Source organism: Saimiri boliviensis, chromosome 8 (assembly GCF_048565385.1).
Source record: "Saimiri boliviensis isolate mSaiBol1 chromosome 8, mSaiBol1.pri, whole genome shotgun sequence".
Lineage (NCBI taxonomy): Eukaryota > Metazoa > Chordata > Mammalia > Primates > Cebidae > Saimiri > Saimiri boliviensis.
This window is the reverse complement of record NC_133456.1, coordinates 103817527-103834074: the sequence shown is the minus strand read 5'-3', so window position 1 is coordinate 103834074 and position 16548 is coordinate 103817527. Positions and strand designations below refer to the sequence as shown.

The 16548-nt window shown below is 39.7% G+C and overlaps 1 protein-coding gene across 5 annotated transcripts in view; it reads left to right on the top strand.

Moving 5' to 3' along the window:
• The window catches only part of SLC39A12 (solute carrier family 39 member 12), a 90239-nt gene that overhangs the window by 28553 nt on the left and 45138 nt on the right, over nucleotides 1–16548 (top strand). For 3 of the 5 annotated variants that reach the window (XM_074404969.1, XM_074404968.1, XM_003930645.4), the window contains exons 5-9: nucleotides 871–1043; nucleotides 4949–5120; nucleotides 9308–9480; nucleotides 12935–13087; nucleotides 15326–15433. In XM_074404969.1, the coding sequence (XP_074261070.1) occupies nucleotides 871–1043; nucleotides 4949–5120; nucleotides 9308–9480; nucleotides 12935–13087; nucleotides 15326–15433 (779 nt within the window). The remainder of the gene's footprint in view (nucleotides 1–870; nucleotides 1044–4948; nucleotides 5121–9307; nucleotides 9481–12934; nucleotides 13088–15325; nucleotides 15434–16548) is intronic. The other 2 variants (XM_074404970.1, XM_003930646.4) reach the window with 1 other exon arrangement.

Here is a 16548-nt window from a genome sequence, read left to right as displayed (position 1 = left end):
TTGCTGGATTGTGGCCTGTGTCTCTTTTTAGCTCTAATAATATTTGTTTTATCTGTCTGGTTGCTCCAGTGTTGGGTGCATATATTTTCAAAATTATTAAGTACTCTTGCTAGATTGATACCTTTATCATTACATAGTGACTTTTGCCCCTTCTTAGAGTCTTTGTCTTGATATCTATTTTGTCTGATATAAGGATAATGACTTCTGCTTTTTCTTTTTGGCTTCCATTGGCATGGAATACCTTCTCCATTCCCTTTATGTTTAGTCTATGTGTGTCTTTATAGGTGAAGTTTGTTTCTTACAGGCAATAGATCAATTGCTTATTTTTTTTAAAATCCATTCAGCCAGTCTATGTCTTTTGATTGGAGAGTTTAGTCCTTTTACATTTAGTGTTATTATTGATAAGTGAGGACTTATTCCTGCCATTTTGTTTCTTTGTTTTCTGGTTATTTTGTGGTCATCATCTTTACATTGCATTAGAAAACAAGGTCTAGAGTGTTTCTAGAATCTTGTCTCCCTTTCATGGCTTTTCTCTCTTTTGCTTATATATTTAAAAGGAGAACAATTTGATTGACTTAACTAAAGTAATAATTAACCTACTAAGAATGTATAATGCCTCAAGGGAATAATTTCTTAAGGATTAGTTCAGTTTCATCTTTAATTTACCTTTTTATAGAAAAAGAATATACTTGACTCCATGGAAGGCATTTTCATTGATGAAAATGTCCATTCTGTCATCTCTAGAGCTTAAAAAAGATGAGAATATCTTTGTAAGGGAATATCTATGCTGTGACAACATGAAATTGTGACTATTCTGAACTTGACCTGTCTATATTCTATGTGACACCAGATTTTATATGAAATTTCTAGAACTAGACCAACTCCTCAACACTCTCTGGACCAGAAGTACCTGTATCAAAAAGGATAAAATCCAGCAACTTCAAAGGAAACAAAACAATGCAATAACCCATGATCAGGACTATTCTAATTTCTCTTCATCTTTGGACAAAGAGTCTGAGGGTGGTCCAGTTTCCTGGGATCAGGTATTGCCATTATTCCTCTTATGCAAGCATTTGCTGTTGTGAAAGGAAGCCCAGCTGTGAAAGTTTTATTAGAGTTGTAGAAAACTGAAAGGATATCGTGTATTGTCTTGAAAAGTAAAAATACTCCAGTTCTCCCATGTAGTTACAGTTTTCTTTTTCTACAAGTCTATCTCTGTAGACATAAAAACAAAGCCAAGGTATTTAGGTGAATGAAATACATGACTTTTCCTCCCTTGAATTCAGACTGAATGCATTAGTACTTAATTCAGAAAACATATATTGAGCATTTTACTGCACACCAGTAGTCATCTTGGGCATGAGAGATACAGTGTTGAACAAAAATAGGCACATATTTTTCCCATTCTATATTTTAAAAGCCAATTTCTGTTACTTCTGCCATGTGTAAAAGGCACCTATTGAAGGTGACCCTTTCAAACTCATGTTTACCATATTCAGCTGCAGGTGACAAGAGTTGATCTTCATATTAATCCACGTGTGTGAAGTCTCCTTAATTCGGGCCAACTCTCAGGAAGAGAACATATAGGGTCTGTTTATGGAGATATGCTTGCGCTTGTGTTCATGTCTCTTTATGGAGACCCGATTTGAACAAAGGATAAAGGTTATGTTTTAAAATTAAAGGGTTACTTAAGACATACATCTTCTAAGAATGCTAATAATCATTTTCTGTGCTGACTATGCAAAATAAACAAAACAGCCTCTTCTCCAGTAATTCTTCTCTGTCCCAACATGTGACTTTCTTTGTGATTCTTGATGGGATCCTAACGTGGGACACCAGATTTGAGGACTCTGCCTGTATTATTTAGATCAATGGTTTTCCAAGGTTGTGCCTGGGCCAGCAGTAGCAGCATCACCTGGGAACTTGTTGGAAATGTACATCCTCAGACCCCAACCCAGAATCTCCTGAATCATAAACCCCAGGAGTGGATCCTAGAAGTTTGTTTTTTAACAAGCCGTGCAAGTGATACTCAAAACTAAAGTTTAGAAACGACTCCTTTTGAATATGTTTGTAAAGCTTCCATAGAAACCTGATGACATCATCACAAGTGCAAGCATATTTCAAAGTTACATATGAAGGAATAAAGATGGTTTAAGTATTAGTGGCTGTGTAATGTATATTTTCATTTTATTCTTTATTAAAAATAGTTGTGTTCAAAATTTTATAGACTATATTGAGTCCCCAGTAAGGACATTTACATTAGTGATTTCAGCAGAAACTTACTTAAAACAATGGCCAGATGGCACAAAAGCAGCAAGCAAAGATGAAGGACACAGAAGTTCGTAATAGAATAAGCAATAACCTTACTCTGTGAGAAGGTATTCTTGTGTGTGTGTGTGTGTGTGTGTGTAGATGTTTTTTTAGACAGAGTCTCGCTGTGTCACCAAGCTGCAGTGCAATGGTGCAATCTCAGCTCATTGCAACCTCCATCTCCCAGGTTCAAGTGATTCTCCTGCTTCAGCCTCCTGAGTAGCTGGGACTACAGGTATGCGCCATCATGCCCAGCTAATTTTTTGTGTTTTTAGTAGAGACAGGGTTTCACCATATTGGCCAGGCTGGCCTGGAACTCTTAACCTCGTGATCCACCTGCCTCAGCCTCCCAAAGTGCTGGGATTACAGGCATGAGCCACTGTGCCCAGCCTGTGGGAAGGTATTCTAAAACTAGAAACTATTCAACTTGGCGACAAACTGGAGCAAGATGGATGGCATTTTGTTCGTGTTTCTCTCTCCATTCCTTCATTTACCAGTCAGGCATTTTCCGATAGGAATTGCATTATGAAACCTTCATCAGAAGTTTGTTGGTAGTTTCCTTTTATTTTCTGTCAATATTATTGATGATGAAATAGACAAGTGGTGTAGAAGAGAATATCGTCTTTGACATGCATTATTTTGATAAAGGGAAAAAGACACAAGTTTAGCTTTCCGTGAATGTTTTTGTAGCAGAAACTGCTTGGAGTTCTTGTCCGATCCCTTGCAGAGAAATGCCTTCCTCACCCACAGGCGTGAGTTTGGCACCCACGTTTGAACAGCTTTTTCCATCTCCTACTACTTGGGCAAAACTGATTGAACTAAATGGACACCTGACCCAAGAGAGACCATCTGTGGCTTTGCTGAATCAATTAGCTGCAGCATTCTTGGGTTTTGGAGTGAAAAGTTGGGGCTTATATGGCCTGGAGTTTACTAAATGAGAGAGGGCCAAACTGTGAAAGGAAATAGATGGATGTAGAGGGAAAAAGGAAAAAGGAAATACTTGGCTCAGGGAGGGAAAGCAGGGCGGGGCAGGAAGGAGGGTGTGGGCAGAGATCATGCATCTTTGGTTCTGATTTCCCAGCTTCAAGTTGTCATTACTTATGAAGTGTGGGCATTCCTTCAACCCCTGGCTCCTTTGAGACTATCTGTGCCTTTCTAATACATTCTCCTCTTGGTTTTCTTATTTCAGTGTGTTCTGTTCCATGTACTCAAACATTTCCTGATCAAGATTAAACTTTTTATCCCTGACATCATCTCTAAAGATTTTTATTTGGGGAAAAAGACAAACAGCAACTGTGTCATAATTACTTACTGATTAGCTAAGTGCCTTTGTTAAAAATCCCTAAATTCTACAGCATGGCAAGCCAGACCAGGCTTGCAGACCAGTAATTTTTAAAACAATATCTTACAGATCGCAACTAAAGATCACAGAGACGTTGCACTGGAGTCTTATTTCAATAGAAAACATCCATTTGCACTAGCTAAACTACGTGTCATTCTCATTCACCTATTAATACTTTGATTTTTTTTTTGTTTGTTTTGTTTTGTTTTTTGTTTGTTTTTGATTTTGAGACGGAGTTTTGCTCTTGTTACCCAGGCTGGAGTGCAATGGCGCGATCTTGGCTCACCGCAACCTCCGCCTCCTGGGTTCAGGCAATTCTCCTGCCTCAGCCTCCTGAGTAGCTGGGATTACAGGCACGCGCCACCATGCCCAGCTAATTTTTTGTATTTTTAGTAGAGACGGGGTTTCACCATGTTGACCAGGATGGTCTCCATCTCTTGACCTCATGATCCACCCGCATCAGCCTCCCAAAGTGCTGGGATTACAGGCTTGAGCCACCACGCCCGGCTAATACTTTTAAATTGTAATTTTTTATGTGCACAGTGTCAGCCTTTATTCTGAGATGGACAAATGTCTTGTGGCCATTTTTAGAGACTGGCATTTGTTTTTTTTATTTATTCTTCTCTTTCGTCAATATGCCTATGCAATATGAAAACAAATTGTGGAGATTTAGGTAAAAATCAGCGAAGTCTCATATGATGCTTTCGACTGTCGTGTGTGTGTGTGTAGAGAAGGGATATCAATTGCGAGAGGCAGCCATATCACTCGGTGTTTACACAGCAGCTAGTTGACAGAGCTTTACTTTCAAAAATATTACTTGTATAACTTTTGGAAGTACACGTTGCCTGCACAGGCTGATTAAATCAAACAGTGTTAACGACAGTGACCTCATTACCCTAGGACTTCTGTTTGTTGTGTGATATCTTTGCTAACACAAAGCTATCCTCGTTGAAAAGCAACAAAAACACTGAGGCATCCTAAGGCTCCTGGTTAGAGCAACACTGAACACGTTGTAAAACACAATGTGTCTTTCTAGGAAAGAAAAAGTGTACGGCACTGAAACTAAATAATGCTCAGAATAAAAGCAAGGTATTGCAGACTTTGATCAGGGATTTCAAACATCCTTAGGAATTGCATGTAGGGAATTAGGAACGCTTGCAGGGAAACACGTGTCGTACTGGCTTCATTTTGTGTGTTCTAATCATTCCATCTAGCATTCACTCCTCAAGAATGATAACTGGTGGAGAATCTAGTTTAGTGCGGAGATTAGTAACAATGTATGTTTCCTTCATACAGACTTGCTTCTCTGCTAGGCAGCTGGTGGAGATATTTCTACAGAAAGGCCTCTCCTCCATTTCTAAGGAGGACTTTAAGCAAATGAGTCCAGGGATCATCCAGCAACTCCTCAGCTGCTCCTGCCACTTGCCCAAGGACCAACAAGCAAAGCTGCCACCCACCACTCTAGAAAGTAAGTTCTAGATCTTCCTGCAGAGAGCTGGTGTGCACCATGTGTGCAATAATAATAGTAAAAGCAGGATACTTATTATATTCCAGGCCATGTTCTAAACATTTTACATTTACCAACTCATTTAATACTTCTAACAGTGCTACAAGGTAGATGTTATTATCCCCATTTTACAGATGAGGAAACTGAGGCACAGAGAGATTAAGTGACTTTCCCAGGAACACACAGCTGGGAAGTGATGGAGTTGCCATTCAAACCCAGCCACGCTGGACCTGGAGTCCTTGTTTCTAGCCACAATACATCCTACCCTTCAATGAATATTTGCTATATGGTCGATATAAATTAATTGTGTCATCTGTAGTTGACTCAATCATGGATCAACGTAAAAGGCCATAGTTGAGAGGTGGCATGGTATAAGAGAAAGCGGTAGTGTTGGAACCTGGAATGCAGAGCTGAGTCATGCCTTCTTTCCTCAGACACTTTGTGATCTTAAGCCATTTCTCTCCAGGACTGTTTCTTTTCCAGCACAGTGGAAAGCAGTGATATCCTATAGGGCTGCCTGTCTCACATCATGGATGTATGAGAAATGAAAATACATTAAGATAAACCAAAGCACATGGGGTTGCTGTGGAATGAAGGTGACCCATCCAGGGAGATACCAGCCTCCCAGACATAGCTGTCAGCCCCAGGAGGGGAAGAGATCAGTATTTGCAGTTATCTGTATCCCACTGAGTCATTGCAATAGATGAGATCTCTCTGAGGGCTTCACTGGGTACCTGTGAGGTTCAAATGAGATAAGGTATACAAAAATGTGTTCAGTAAATTTAAAGCTCTGTATGTTGAAAAGGCAAAAAAAAAAAAAAAAAAAAAAAAAAAGGTTGTCTGTGAACTATCTATGTTATTTAGTAAAAATATGACCATTAACTTACCATTGATCTGAGGGTCTTAGATATGTTATTTTCTCGGAGCTGTGTTTTTCTCTTTGAGATAGCCGCAGTACCGATCATAGATGAGTTGTTCAGTTACCCATCTCTGACTCGTAATGGATTCTGTAACATCAAGTGGCTTAATTGAAAATGTTACGTGTTCACACAGATGTCTTAGGAAAACAAAACGAAACCACAAAACAAACACAAAAAGAAAATGTTACGTGAACAAAAACATCTCAGGCCTAAATATATACGATTCAGCATTCACTGAGAGGAAAATAACTTCATTAATAGTGAGCAGCTAAATAACTCAGCACCTGGTGATGGTCATTCAGTGAGGCCCAGAAAATGGATGAAGATTGCACTGTGTCAGCTGGAACATCCTTGGACACCTTTATATTCCTACCACCTGGCTCAGGGCTGGAACATACAGGTGGCTCAGAAAAGGGTTTTGAACTTAAGACCTATGAAAAAAGTTGTATCTCCTTTCGAATGAACTTCTAGATGCTTCTGGGGAGTAGTCTTCCTGAGAAACATCCTAACTCACTAAAGAATCTAGAAAGGCCAGGCACAGTGGCTCATGCCTGTAATCCTAGCACTTTGGGAGGCCAAGGCAGGAGGACTGCTTGAGCCCAGAAGTTTGAGAGAAGCCTGAGCAACACAGGGAGACCCCATCTCTACAAACGGAAACGTTATCCAGGCATGGTGGTACATGCCTGCGGTCTCAGATACGTGGGAGGCTGAGGTGGGAGGATTGTTGGAGCCCAACAGTTGGAGGATGCAGGGGGCTGTTGACAGTGCCACTGCCCTCCAGGCGAGTGACAGAGAGAGAGAGCCTGTCTTCAAAACAAGAACCTAGAAAAATATCACTGTCCTCAATCGAAAATGTTGCATTGTGTGAATAGGGAGAAGCTTGTGATTTCAAAAGGTCTTTTGAAATGATAGAAATGTCTGATATTGTATTGAAGGGAGGAGAACTTGAGGAGACATTCTTAAGAAAATACTGTTCAGCATGCGGAAACTCAACCGCTAAGTACCACCTTCAGCTGAGTTTCCAGGAAAGAGTATGATGGCCATGCACAAATTAAGTTTCAGACCTATTGAAAGTAGCTGCTCAGAAGTAGCTAAGAATTTAGTGAATAGGTCAAGCTCTATTGTAATAACCGGAAACCTTAGAACCTGCCTGAAAGTTGCCTGACACCAATCAAGACTTCATGGCACCTAAGCAGGGACCTGGGGTAAATTAGCAGAGTCCTGTGACCACAGGTCAGAGATTTTATGGTTTTGTGGCTGTCCTTCCTACATGAAAGCAAGTGAAATATGACTCACAGAAAATCTAAAAAGGTTTGCTGACCTCTGAAGTTCGGAAACATTCATTTCGCGCATGGTAGGCACCCACAGGGGTGAGGGGTAGCAAAATATCCAAAGAAGTTTCACCTTTGCCTTTTGCCTGGGAACTGTCATACCCTAATTTGTCATTGTGTTTTTCTTTCTTGGCATTTTGTGGTCTTTTACAGTTACCACTTTATTTTATTTATTTATTTATTTATTTTTGAGATGGAGTCTCGCTCTGTCACCCAGGCTGGAGTGCAATGGTGTGGTCTCGGCTCACTGCAACCTCCACCTACTGGGTTCAAGCAATTCTCCTGCCTCAGCCTCCTGAGGAGCTGGGATTACAGGTGCCCGCCACCATGCCCGGCTAATTTTTGTGTTTTTCGTAGAAACGGCATTTCACCATGTTGGCCAGGCTGGTCTCAAACTCCTGACCTCATGAGCCACCCACCTTGGCCTCCCAAAGTGCTGGGATTACAGGTGTGAGCCACCACAACCGGCCTGCAGTTACCTCTTTTAAAATGGGCCAGCTTTAAATTGTGTTAAACATCTAGGTGTCCATGTTAATATTCAAATATCTTTAATTTATGTTTAAATGAAAAGAATGGCATTCCCACATAGAGTCTACTTGGGGAAGAATAGGATATGAAACTTGGCTGAATATTTTCAGGGAAGTTTCTATAACACGGGCATTTTTACTACATTACAAAGATGAAAGAAAAATGATGTAGGTGTCTGATCAATACATACGACATACAATTTGGCATCTTAACCACTTGTATTTGCACAATTTGGTACATTCGCATTGTTGTGCAACAGTAATAGAACATTTTCATCTTGCAAAACTAAAATTCTGTGCCCTTAGAATAACAATTCTTTATTTCACTTGCTTCTAAACCATTTTATAGAGGTTCTACAGCAGTGAAAATGTGGTAGTGGGAGTATGGGAATAAATGCATAAAAGTTTTTCTACCTCTTTTGAGTACACTACCAACCCTATTTTAATCTTAAACCCCTGGGTAATTTAGAACTTATATTTTAGTAAAGGTCCTTTTAATATCACAAGACTATTTTTCTGTTACCAGTTATATTATTAAAATGATCTAGGCAGGAGGCAGTGGCTCACACCCGTAATCCCAGCTCTTTGGGTGACCAAGGTGGGTGGATCATTCGAGGTCAGGAGTTCTAAACCAGCTTGGCCAAGATGGCGGAACCCCACCTATGCTAAAAATACAAAACTTATTCAGGCATAGTGGTGGGTGCCTATAGTCCCAGCTACTCAGGAGGCTGAGGGAGAAGAATCATCTGAGCCTGAGAGGTGGAGGTTGCAGCAAGCCGAAATTGTGCCACTGCACTCCAGCTTGGGTGACAGAGAGAAACTCTGTCTCAAAATTAAAATAAAATAAAAGAATTTAAAGTGCGAACCTTTAAGAAAAATGGAAGGATGATGAGAATGAAATATTTTCTACAAACTTTAAGAGGGTAGTTTTTCTTAAAAACTTGCAATGAGCTTTAAGTATTTTGACACCAGGTTTGATTTATTGTATATCTGTCATCACTGAAGAAAATGATAGTTTAATTTTGTAATTAGACTTCCTCATTGTTTACAAACTAGTTTGCTATGACTTTTAGTAATTTCTGAACAGGTAGAGAAATAACCCTTTGCTTTGACTATCTACAGCAGATGAAAATGACGCCAAGCATAACTCCGTATCCCTTTGTCATCTGTACTGAGTCTGAAAGTCATTTCTTCCCTCTTTTAATCTTCCCTCTTCCTTTTCCTCCTTCATTTCTTCTCCCTTCGTATATGTATTTGTTTTGCTTTGGAATAACCCTACAAATTGTCCTTTATGAATATTTTTTAAAAAGAAGCATAGAAACATGACATTCTAAGGGTTATAAAAGTGTTTTTGATCTTTTTTGACTTAGAATACGGCTACAGCACTGTGGCTGTCACCCTTCTTACACTGGGCTCCATGCTGGGGACAGCCCTGGTCCTTTTCCATGGCTGTGAGGAGAACTATAGGCTTATCCTACAGTTGTTCGTGGGCTTGGCCGTCGGTACACTGTCTGGAGATGCTCTGCTACACCTGATCCCTCAGGTAATCTGCTCTTTTCCATTTCAGATAAAGTTTGTTTCATTTCTCTTCACATTTAATTACTGGAGGTATTTATGCAAAATTTTACTGAGACTTCAAACAGAGAATATGGTGGCTGGTGTTTTCCTTTAAAAAGAAATGTTATTTCTCCAAAGCCCCTCTGCCCTTGTAGAAGAAAAGAGATGCTGCAATATTAGGCTCACCACATAGTAGTAGTATTTCTGAAATAAAAGAGAAAAGGTGGTTGGGCATGGTACTTCATGTCTGTAATCCCAGTACTATGGGAGGCTGAGCCGGGCAGATCCCTTGAGCCCAGGAGTTCAAGACCAGCCTAGACAGCATGGTGAAATCCTGTCTCTACTAAAAATACAAAAATTAACTGTGCATGGTGGCATGTACCTGTAGTCTCAGCACTTTGGGAGGCTGAGGTAGGTGGATTACTTGAGGTCAGGAGTTCGAGACCAGTCTGGGCCACATGGTGAAACCTCATCTTTGCTAAGAATTCAAAAATCAGCTGGGTGTGGTGCCGTGTGCCTGCAATCCCAGATATTCAGGAGGCTAAGACAGAAGAATCACTTGAACCCGAGAGGTGAAGATTGCAGTGAGCCAAGATCGTACCACCACACTCCAGCATGGGTGACACAGCAAGACTCTCTCAAAAAAACGTTATCACTCACTTAGTTCACCCAAGACCTGGTTGTTTAAAAGTCCAGAACCTCCCCTTTCTCCCTCTCTTGCTTTCTCTCTCTCGTACCTGCTTCCCCTTCCCTCTCTGCCACGACTGGAAGCTTTCTGAGGCCTGCACCAGAAGCAGATGCCGACACCATGCTTCCTGTACATCCTGCAGAACCATGAGCCCATTAAACCTCTTTTCTTTATAGATTACCCAGCCTCAGATGCTTCTTTGTAGCAACGCAGAAATGGCCTAATTCACTTGCCCTTCTCTCTATTCTTACCCGAAGGCTGTACCTCCTCAGCTACCTTGAAGGTTGGATTTTTGTCTGGGGTCAGCCAACGGAGGGCCCAGTGGAAAACGCAGAGCAGGAGGAGAGAGAGGCAGTGGTGCTCCTGCCCAGCTCCCTCCTGGCTACGGCGTCTGCTCTAGAAGAGGCTGCTCTGCTGCAGGCTCGCCTCCAGTGGACACCTTCTTCTCAGCTCTGCGGCTCACTGACCTTCCTCCCTTTTTTCTTTCACCCCTAAGGGTGGCAGTACTTTCCTGGGATTGACAGTCTCTGGGAGCTTCATTATCCCTTGTTTATGCCCTTGACCCTGCCCATCTCTGTAATAGTCTTATCTTTAATGTTTCCTTATTTCAGCCATCACAGTAGAATTCTCCTTCTTACCTAACAGTGTCTAGATTTCCCGTTCCTAGGAGCAGGTAAGTGCCAGGAGGCTGCCTCCTGTTGAAGTGTACCGAGGCTCATTGTCAGAAAGGAAAGGGCTAAAACCTGAGTTGAGGTCGTCTGCAGATGAGGTTATCTCTTCTCTCTGAAGTCTCTCCCCAGGTATGATGAGAGTGGACCAATGATCCGCTCCCCCGCCCCCCAGCAAAGCCTGAGCTGGTTAAAATTTTCCACAAGCCTCTGGCATTTTCCTGCAGGGTGACTCTTGTTGCTTAGAGGCTCAATTGTTATTCAATTTTCTGAAAATCTCAGAGGGAGCATTGGAGAAATAAAACCATTATGGTTTTTAATTTCCCTCATAATCTAATTTTCTGGAAATATTTCAGGGCTTATGTTTGACTAGAGGGGGTGTCCGAGGCCTTTGTTCTAGGTCACAGCAGTGGTGGCAGAATTGTTTACTGCCCAGGAGCCTGGGAAACAGAAAAAGGCTCTCAGGTCAGCCTGAGTCTCCCGCAGTGGGGGAGCCCACAGCGAGGGTGGACTTGGGGATGGGCGCAACATGTTACAGAGGAGAATTTAAGAGATTAGCTGGGTTTCATGAAATTTTGTAGGCAGATGTTTGCTTAAGAAAAGAGAGGAAGACTGGGTGCAGTGGTTCCTGCTTGTAATCCCAGCGCTTTGAGAGGCCAAGACCGGGGGATTACCTGAGGTCAGGAGTTTGAGACCAGCCTGGTCAACATGGCAAAACCCTGTGTTTACTAATTAAGCATGTATAATCTCAGCTACTCTGGAGGCTGAGGCAGGAGAATTGCTTGAACCCTGGAGGTGGAGGTTGCAGTGAGCCGAGATCATGCCACTATACTGGGGGACAGAGCGAGACTCTATCTCAAGGAAAAAAAAAAAAACAGAGACAAGGATGAAAGTTGATAGAGGAAGAAAAATGCAGAACAAGTGTGGTGGCATGCTAGAAAAATCAGTGATCTGTGGCAAGTTTTCAAAGAAAGGTCTGCACAGAAATGAGAAGAAAATGCTAATAGGATTGCCTTTTTTAGTCAGCCAAATCTGTTCAGTTGAAAGATCTACATTTTATTTTGAGATCTGAGGCTTTTCTTCTGTTTTATTTTATGATATTACAAATGTTCTCTATTTTGTTCAATAATGGTCATTAGAAGTATTAGGTGAGTATCCTTTAATGCCCTTAGCAAAAGAAAAAGTTTACTAACATATATTGGTTTTTAGTGATATTTATGTATACAATGTACATATGTAGATACATATGTATACTCACAGATACACATATATATGTATAAACACATAAATGCCTATATACATATATGTATGAATGTATACACATAGAATCTATACACATATGATTTCTTTTTCCTCTTTAAAAATTAATTGTTAACATCCTAAATCTGGAAACCATTTATGATCTAGTTCATAAATTGCCTTCTCTAAGAGAAAGGATATGGTACAGAATGATCTACTGGCTCACAAGAAATCATGACGTTGACCAATGGGATGAGGCAATTACAGTAAAATTCCCAGCACCTTTCTTGTATCGTTTTGTGTCCCAGAGACCTGACAATATTGTTCTTCATACCGTATGCCCTCAATAGAACAAGTCTTCATAGTGGATTTCTTACTTATCCGAGTATTTAATAAAAGTTTACTTTGATTGCAATGGGGCATGAGGAGAATTAACCCCAGATGAAATATAAACTTTATTAATATTTTATGAAGCATTGTTGTACAAATAGATGCAGATTGGATTCCTGAAAAACAATTTGGCCCAAGGACTGAGTTTGTATGAAAATCGAGGGCACTTGTAGAAATAAAGCTTCGGCTTCCTTCTGTTCATGAACACAAGGTAGTCAAAACTCTCCTTTGTTCCCTACTGTGCACATTTATTTGACCCTGATTGAAGTGTATAGTGGAAGTATTCACATACCCAAAAGCAAACTGGGCTTTAGTGATTGTATTAATAGTTGTCATGGCATTTCCTAGAATGAAAACTAAATATATTCAATGCTGGGCCTACTATCTGATAGTTAAGTCATCAAAAGTTGTCTCCTTCCTTTCTTTCTGACTTTTTTTTTTTTTTTTCGCTGAAGGTTCTTGGTTTACATAAGCAGGAAGCCTCAGAATTTGGGCATTTCGATGAAGGCAAAGGTCATATTTGGAAACTGTTGGGATTAATTGGCGGCATCCATGGATTTTTCTTGATAGAAAAATGTTTTATTCTTCTTGTATCACCGAATGACAAGGTATATTTTATTTGTCTTGTGCTTTAGAGTCTTATAATACATTCATCTGTTACTTCAAAAGTACTTGTTCAAAAGTAATGAAGTTGCCTGTGTCAGGGATGTCTAGCGGAGCTCTGATTTCAAGAATACACAGCTTCTTCTAATAGGAGATTAATTTTTTAAAACATCTATTCCTGGGCAGTTAATGTACTTGTTACGAACTTCTGTTTAACCTTCATGGTTGGTATAGGAACTGGGGACTATTTCATGTTTGGGGAAGGAAGAGACCCAACATTCTAGCTATTAATCAGTGTTTTGGATGTCTTTCTTAACCTAAACAAATAAGCAAACAAATACTGAAAAGTCAAAAAAACGCATGTCATTTCTACCTTAAAGGCATTTAAAATTACAAAAACAAGCAGCTTAGGAATTTCGAAATTTGCAGCAAATCTTCTTTTCAGCTTTAGTAATTTCTTGTATTATGCCAGTAGCTGACAAATGTCTACAAATATGGGCCAGGTGCTGTGGCTCACGCCTGTAATCCTAGCATTTTGGGAGGCTGAGGCAGGTGGATCACAAGGTCAGGAGTTCAAGACCTGCCTGGCCAATATGGTGAAACCCTGTCTCTACTGAAAATACAAAAAAACAAAAAAACAAAAAAAAAAAAATTAGCTGGGTGTGGTGGCAGGCACCTGTAGTCCCAGCTACTTGGGAGACTGAGGCAAGAGAATCACTTGAACCCAGGAGGCAGAGGCTGCAGTGAGCCAAGATCATGCCACTACACTCCAGCCTGGGCAACAGAGTGAGACTCTATCTCAAAAAACAAAACAAAACGAAACAGCAGTAATTGTTTATCATTCCTAAATTTGTTCAAAACTTTGTTTTATGCATCAAAAAATAAAATGAATTTATTGATGGATAGGGGGATGATAGATGAATAGATAACATGATAAAAATAGATTTAATAAAATTATCATAGAATCCAGAAAGTGGATATTTGAGTATTTATATTACAATACAATTCTTTCAACTTTTTGTGTATTTGAAATTTTGCAGCTGTAAATAGATGTCATGAATTCAAATAGATGACAAGTCAACTTTTATAAAAGTTTTCTAATAAAGCAGGGCTTTTCTTTGGCCTGGGGCTTGAACTAAGATGCTATGGTAATTTGGAAATTAGGAATGCCAACTTTTGTTATAGTACTTACCCTAAAAGTTTAGACACTTACCTTAAAGAAGTTCTAATCTCATGAAGCATTAAGTAACAAATCCCCACTTATGCCCAATGGATTAACATGTCTGAATTGGGAAAGCTAAATTAGAAAGCCAATATACCAATCTATATATAACTCCATAGTTACAAATCCAGTGTGATAATGAGTGAAAGAAATTTGGGGCCAGGTGCCATGGCTCACATCTGTAATCCCAGCACTTTGGGAGGCCAAGGAGGGTAGATCATCTGAGGTCAGGAGTTCAAGAACAGCTCAGCCAACATGGTGAAACCCTGTCTCTACTGGGCGTGAGTAGAGACGTATAGGTGTGGCTGTGGCTCACACCTATAATCGCAGCTACTCAGGAGGCTAAGACAGGAGAATCACTTGAACCTGGGAGGTGGAGGTTGCAGTGAGCTAAAGTCACGCCACTGCACTCCAGCCTGGGAGACAAGAGTGAGGCTCCTTCTCAAAAAAAAAAAAAAAAAAAAAAAAAAAAAAAAAAAAGAAAGAAAGAAAGAAAAAAGAAAAAGAAAAAGAAAAGAAAAAATTCTGAACAGCCAAAAACATGGGGTTTATTCACATTGTTTATGGGCTTATCAGGGAACTTAAAATGAGTTTTAAGAACATAATTCCAAGATTTATAATGTTGCCTTAAATAAAAGGAATGTGTATGTTTAGGAACTGCAAATGCTTTAATTGATGAATACATTTCCAGAGACATTATTTTGCTAGTCACAGGGTACAGTTTTGGTAGTTTTATTATCATTGTGGTATCTCTGTCAGAAAGAATTCAAAATTTAATTTTGTTTAAATATATCTTTTTTTAGTAAATAAAAAGGCAGTATAAAAACTACCACTGTTCAAGCCTCCTTTAATCATCACTAGACATTTTTGAAGTTGCATTCCATTCTTAAAGCATCCCAGTTCTCTTTTGTGGCATCCACCGTTTTGGCCAATAAGCAATGGAATCGAACCATGACTGACGAAAACTTCACCTGTGTTCTTCTGGCTTCAACACTAATTTTAAATCATCCTCACCCACCAGGGCCTGTCATTGGTTAATGGGCACGTGGGACATTCCCACCATCTTGCACTCAACTCTGAATTAAGTGACCAGGCAGGCAGAGGCAAATCTGCTTCAACTATCCAGTTGGTAGGTTCTTGATCTGAAGCATTCTACTGATCTCCTTACCTTCTTTTCTTTATTCCTCAATGAACAAATGAAAATCAGTAGAGTAGACCAATAGATTCCACACTCCTGATTTACCTGTTGTTGACTGTGATAAATATTGATTAGAAAACTCTGCCAAGCACCTGAAAGCTGTTTTAAAGAGCAGCAAGCACCCTCTACAGATTCAAATCATTGTTCTCTGGATCGCTTTCAAACACGTGTGGATCAGACTGACATCATGGACTTGTCATTAATCCTTGTGTTTGCAAGTTTTCATAAACCAGTTGACCTTTGGGTTTTCCATTCTGAGTAATCCTTAGCCATGACTAGGTGGATACAAACAGATGTTGAGGAAGGGATTACTTAGAGCACCTAGGACTGGGGTGTTCATTTCATAATGCAGGAGAGAACTAACTCTGCCCAATGAGATGTTTCATAGTAAGTGCCTTCATTCTACTAAATTTTCCATAATAATATCTTCTGTATTAATTCTCAAAGTACAATGTCCAATCATGTTCAAAACAATACTCCCATTTGAATTCTTAAAGTAACAAGTGTAGGAATGGGAAAAATATGGAAGTAAAATATAATTGTTAGAATTCTTGCCTCCTGGAACCATGGCCTTGGGGTAAGGGGTTTACAGTTTAAGGACAGATTCCTCAGTAGAAATGAGGAGGCCATTCCTGAGACATTGATGTAGTAAAATAAAAGTTTGGGAGTAGATTTCAGATTTTGTGCTAATTCAGACATTAAAAACCAAAAATTAATTAATTAATTAATTTAAAAAACAAAAATTGCTTTTAAAATACGATTTTAAGAACCTTAATTACATTAATTGCTTGAATATTCTAAATATGGTTTGAAAGAAGATAACTTCAGGTAGGGTTAGTTTGAAAAATCACTTTACTGCTGACTTTATTCCTTCTCTTTGAAGTGTTCAGAGCCCCAAAATGCATATAAGCAAATCTCTGAAGGTAACTTAATCTTAAGCTATTTGAACACTTCAGCGCACTAATATATGTGTAATTCCTCTTGTTATTTAAGCTGCAAATTCAGTCTAAGCAAAATAGAAGTCGTATGAACATTTAGGAATGTTC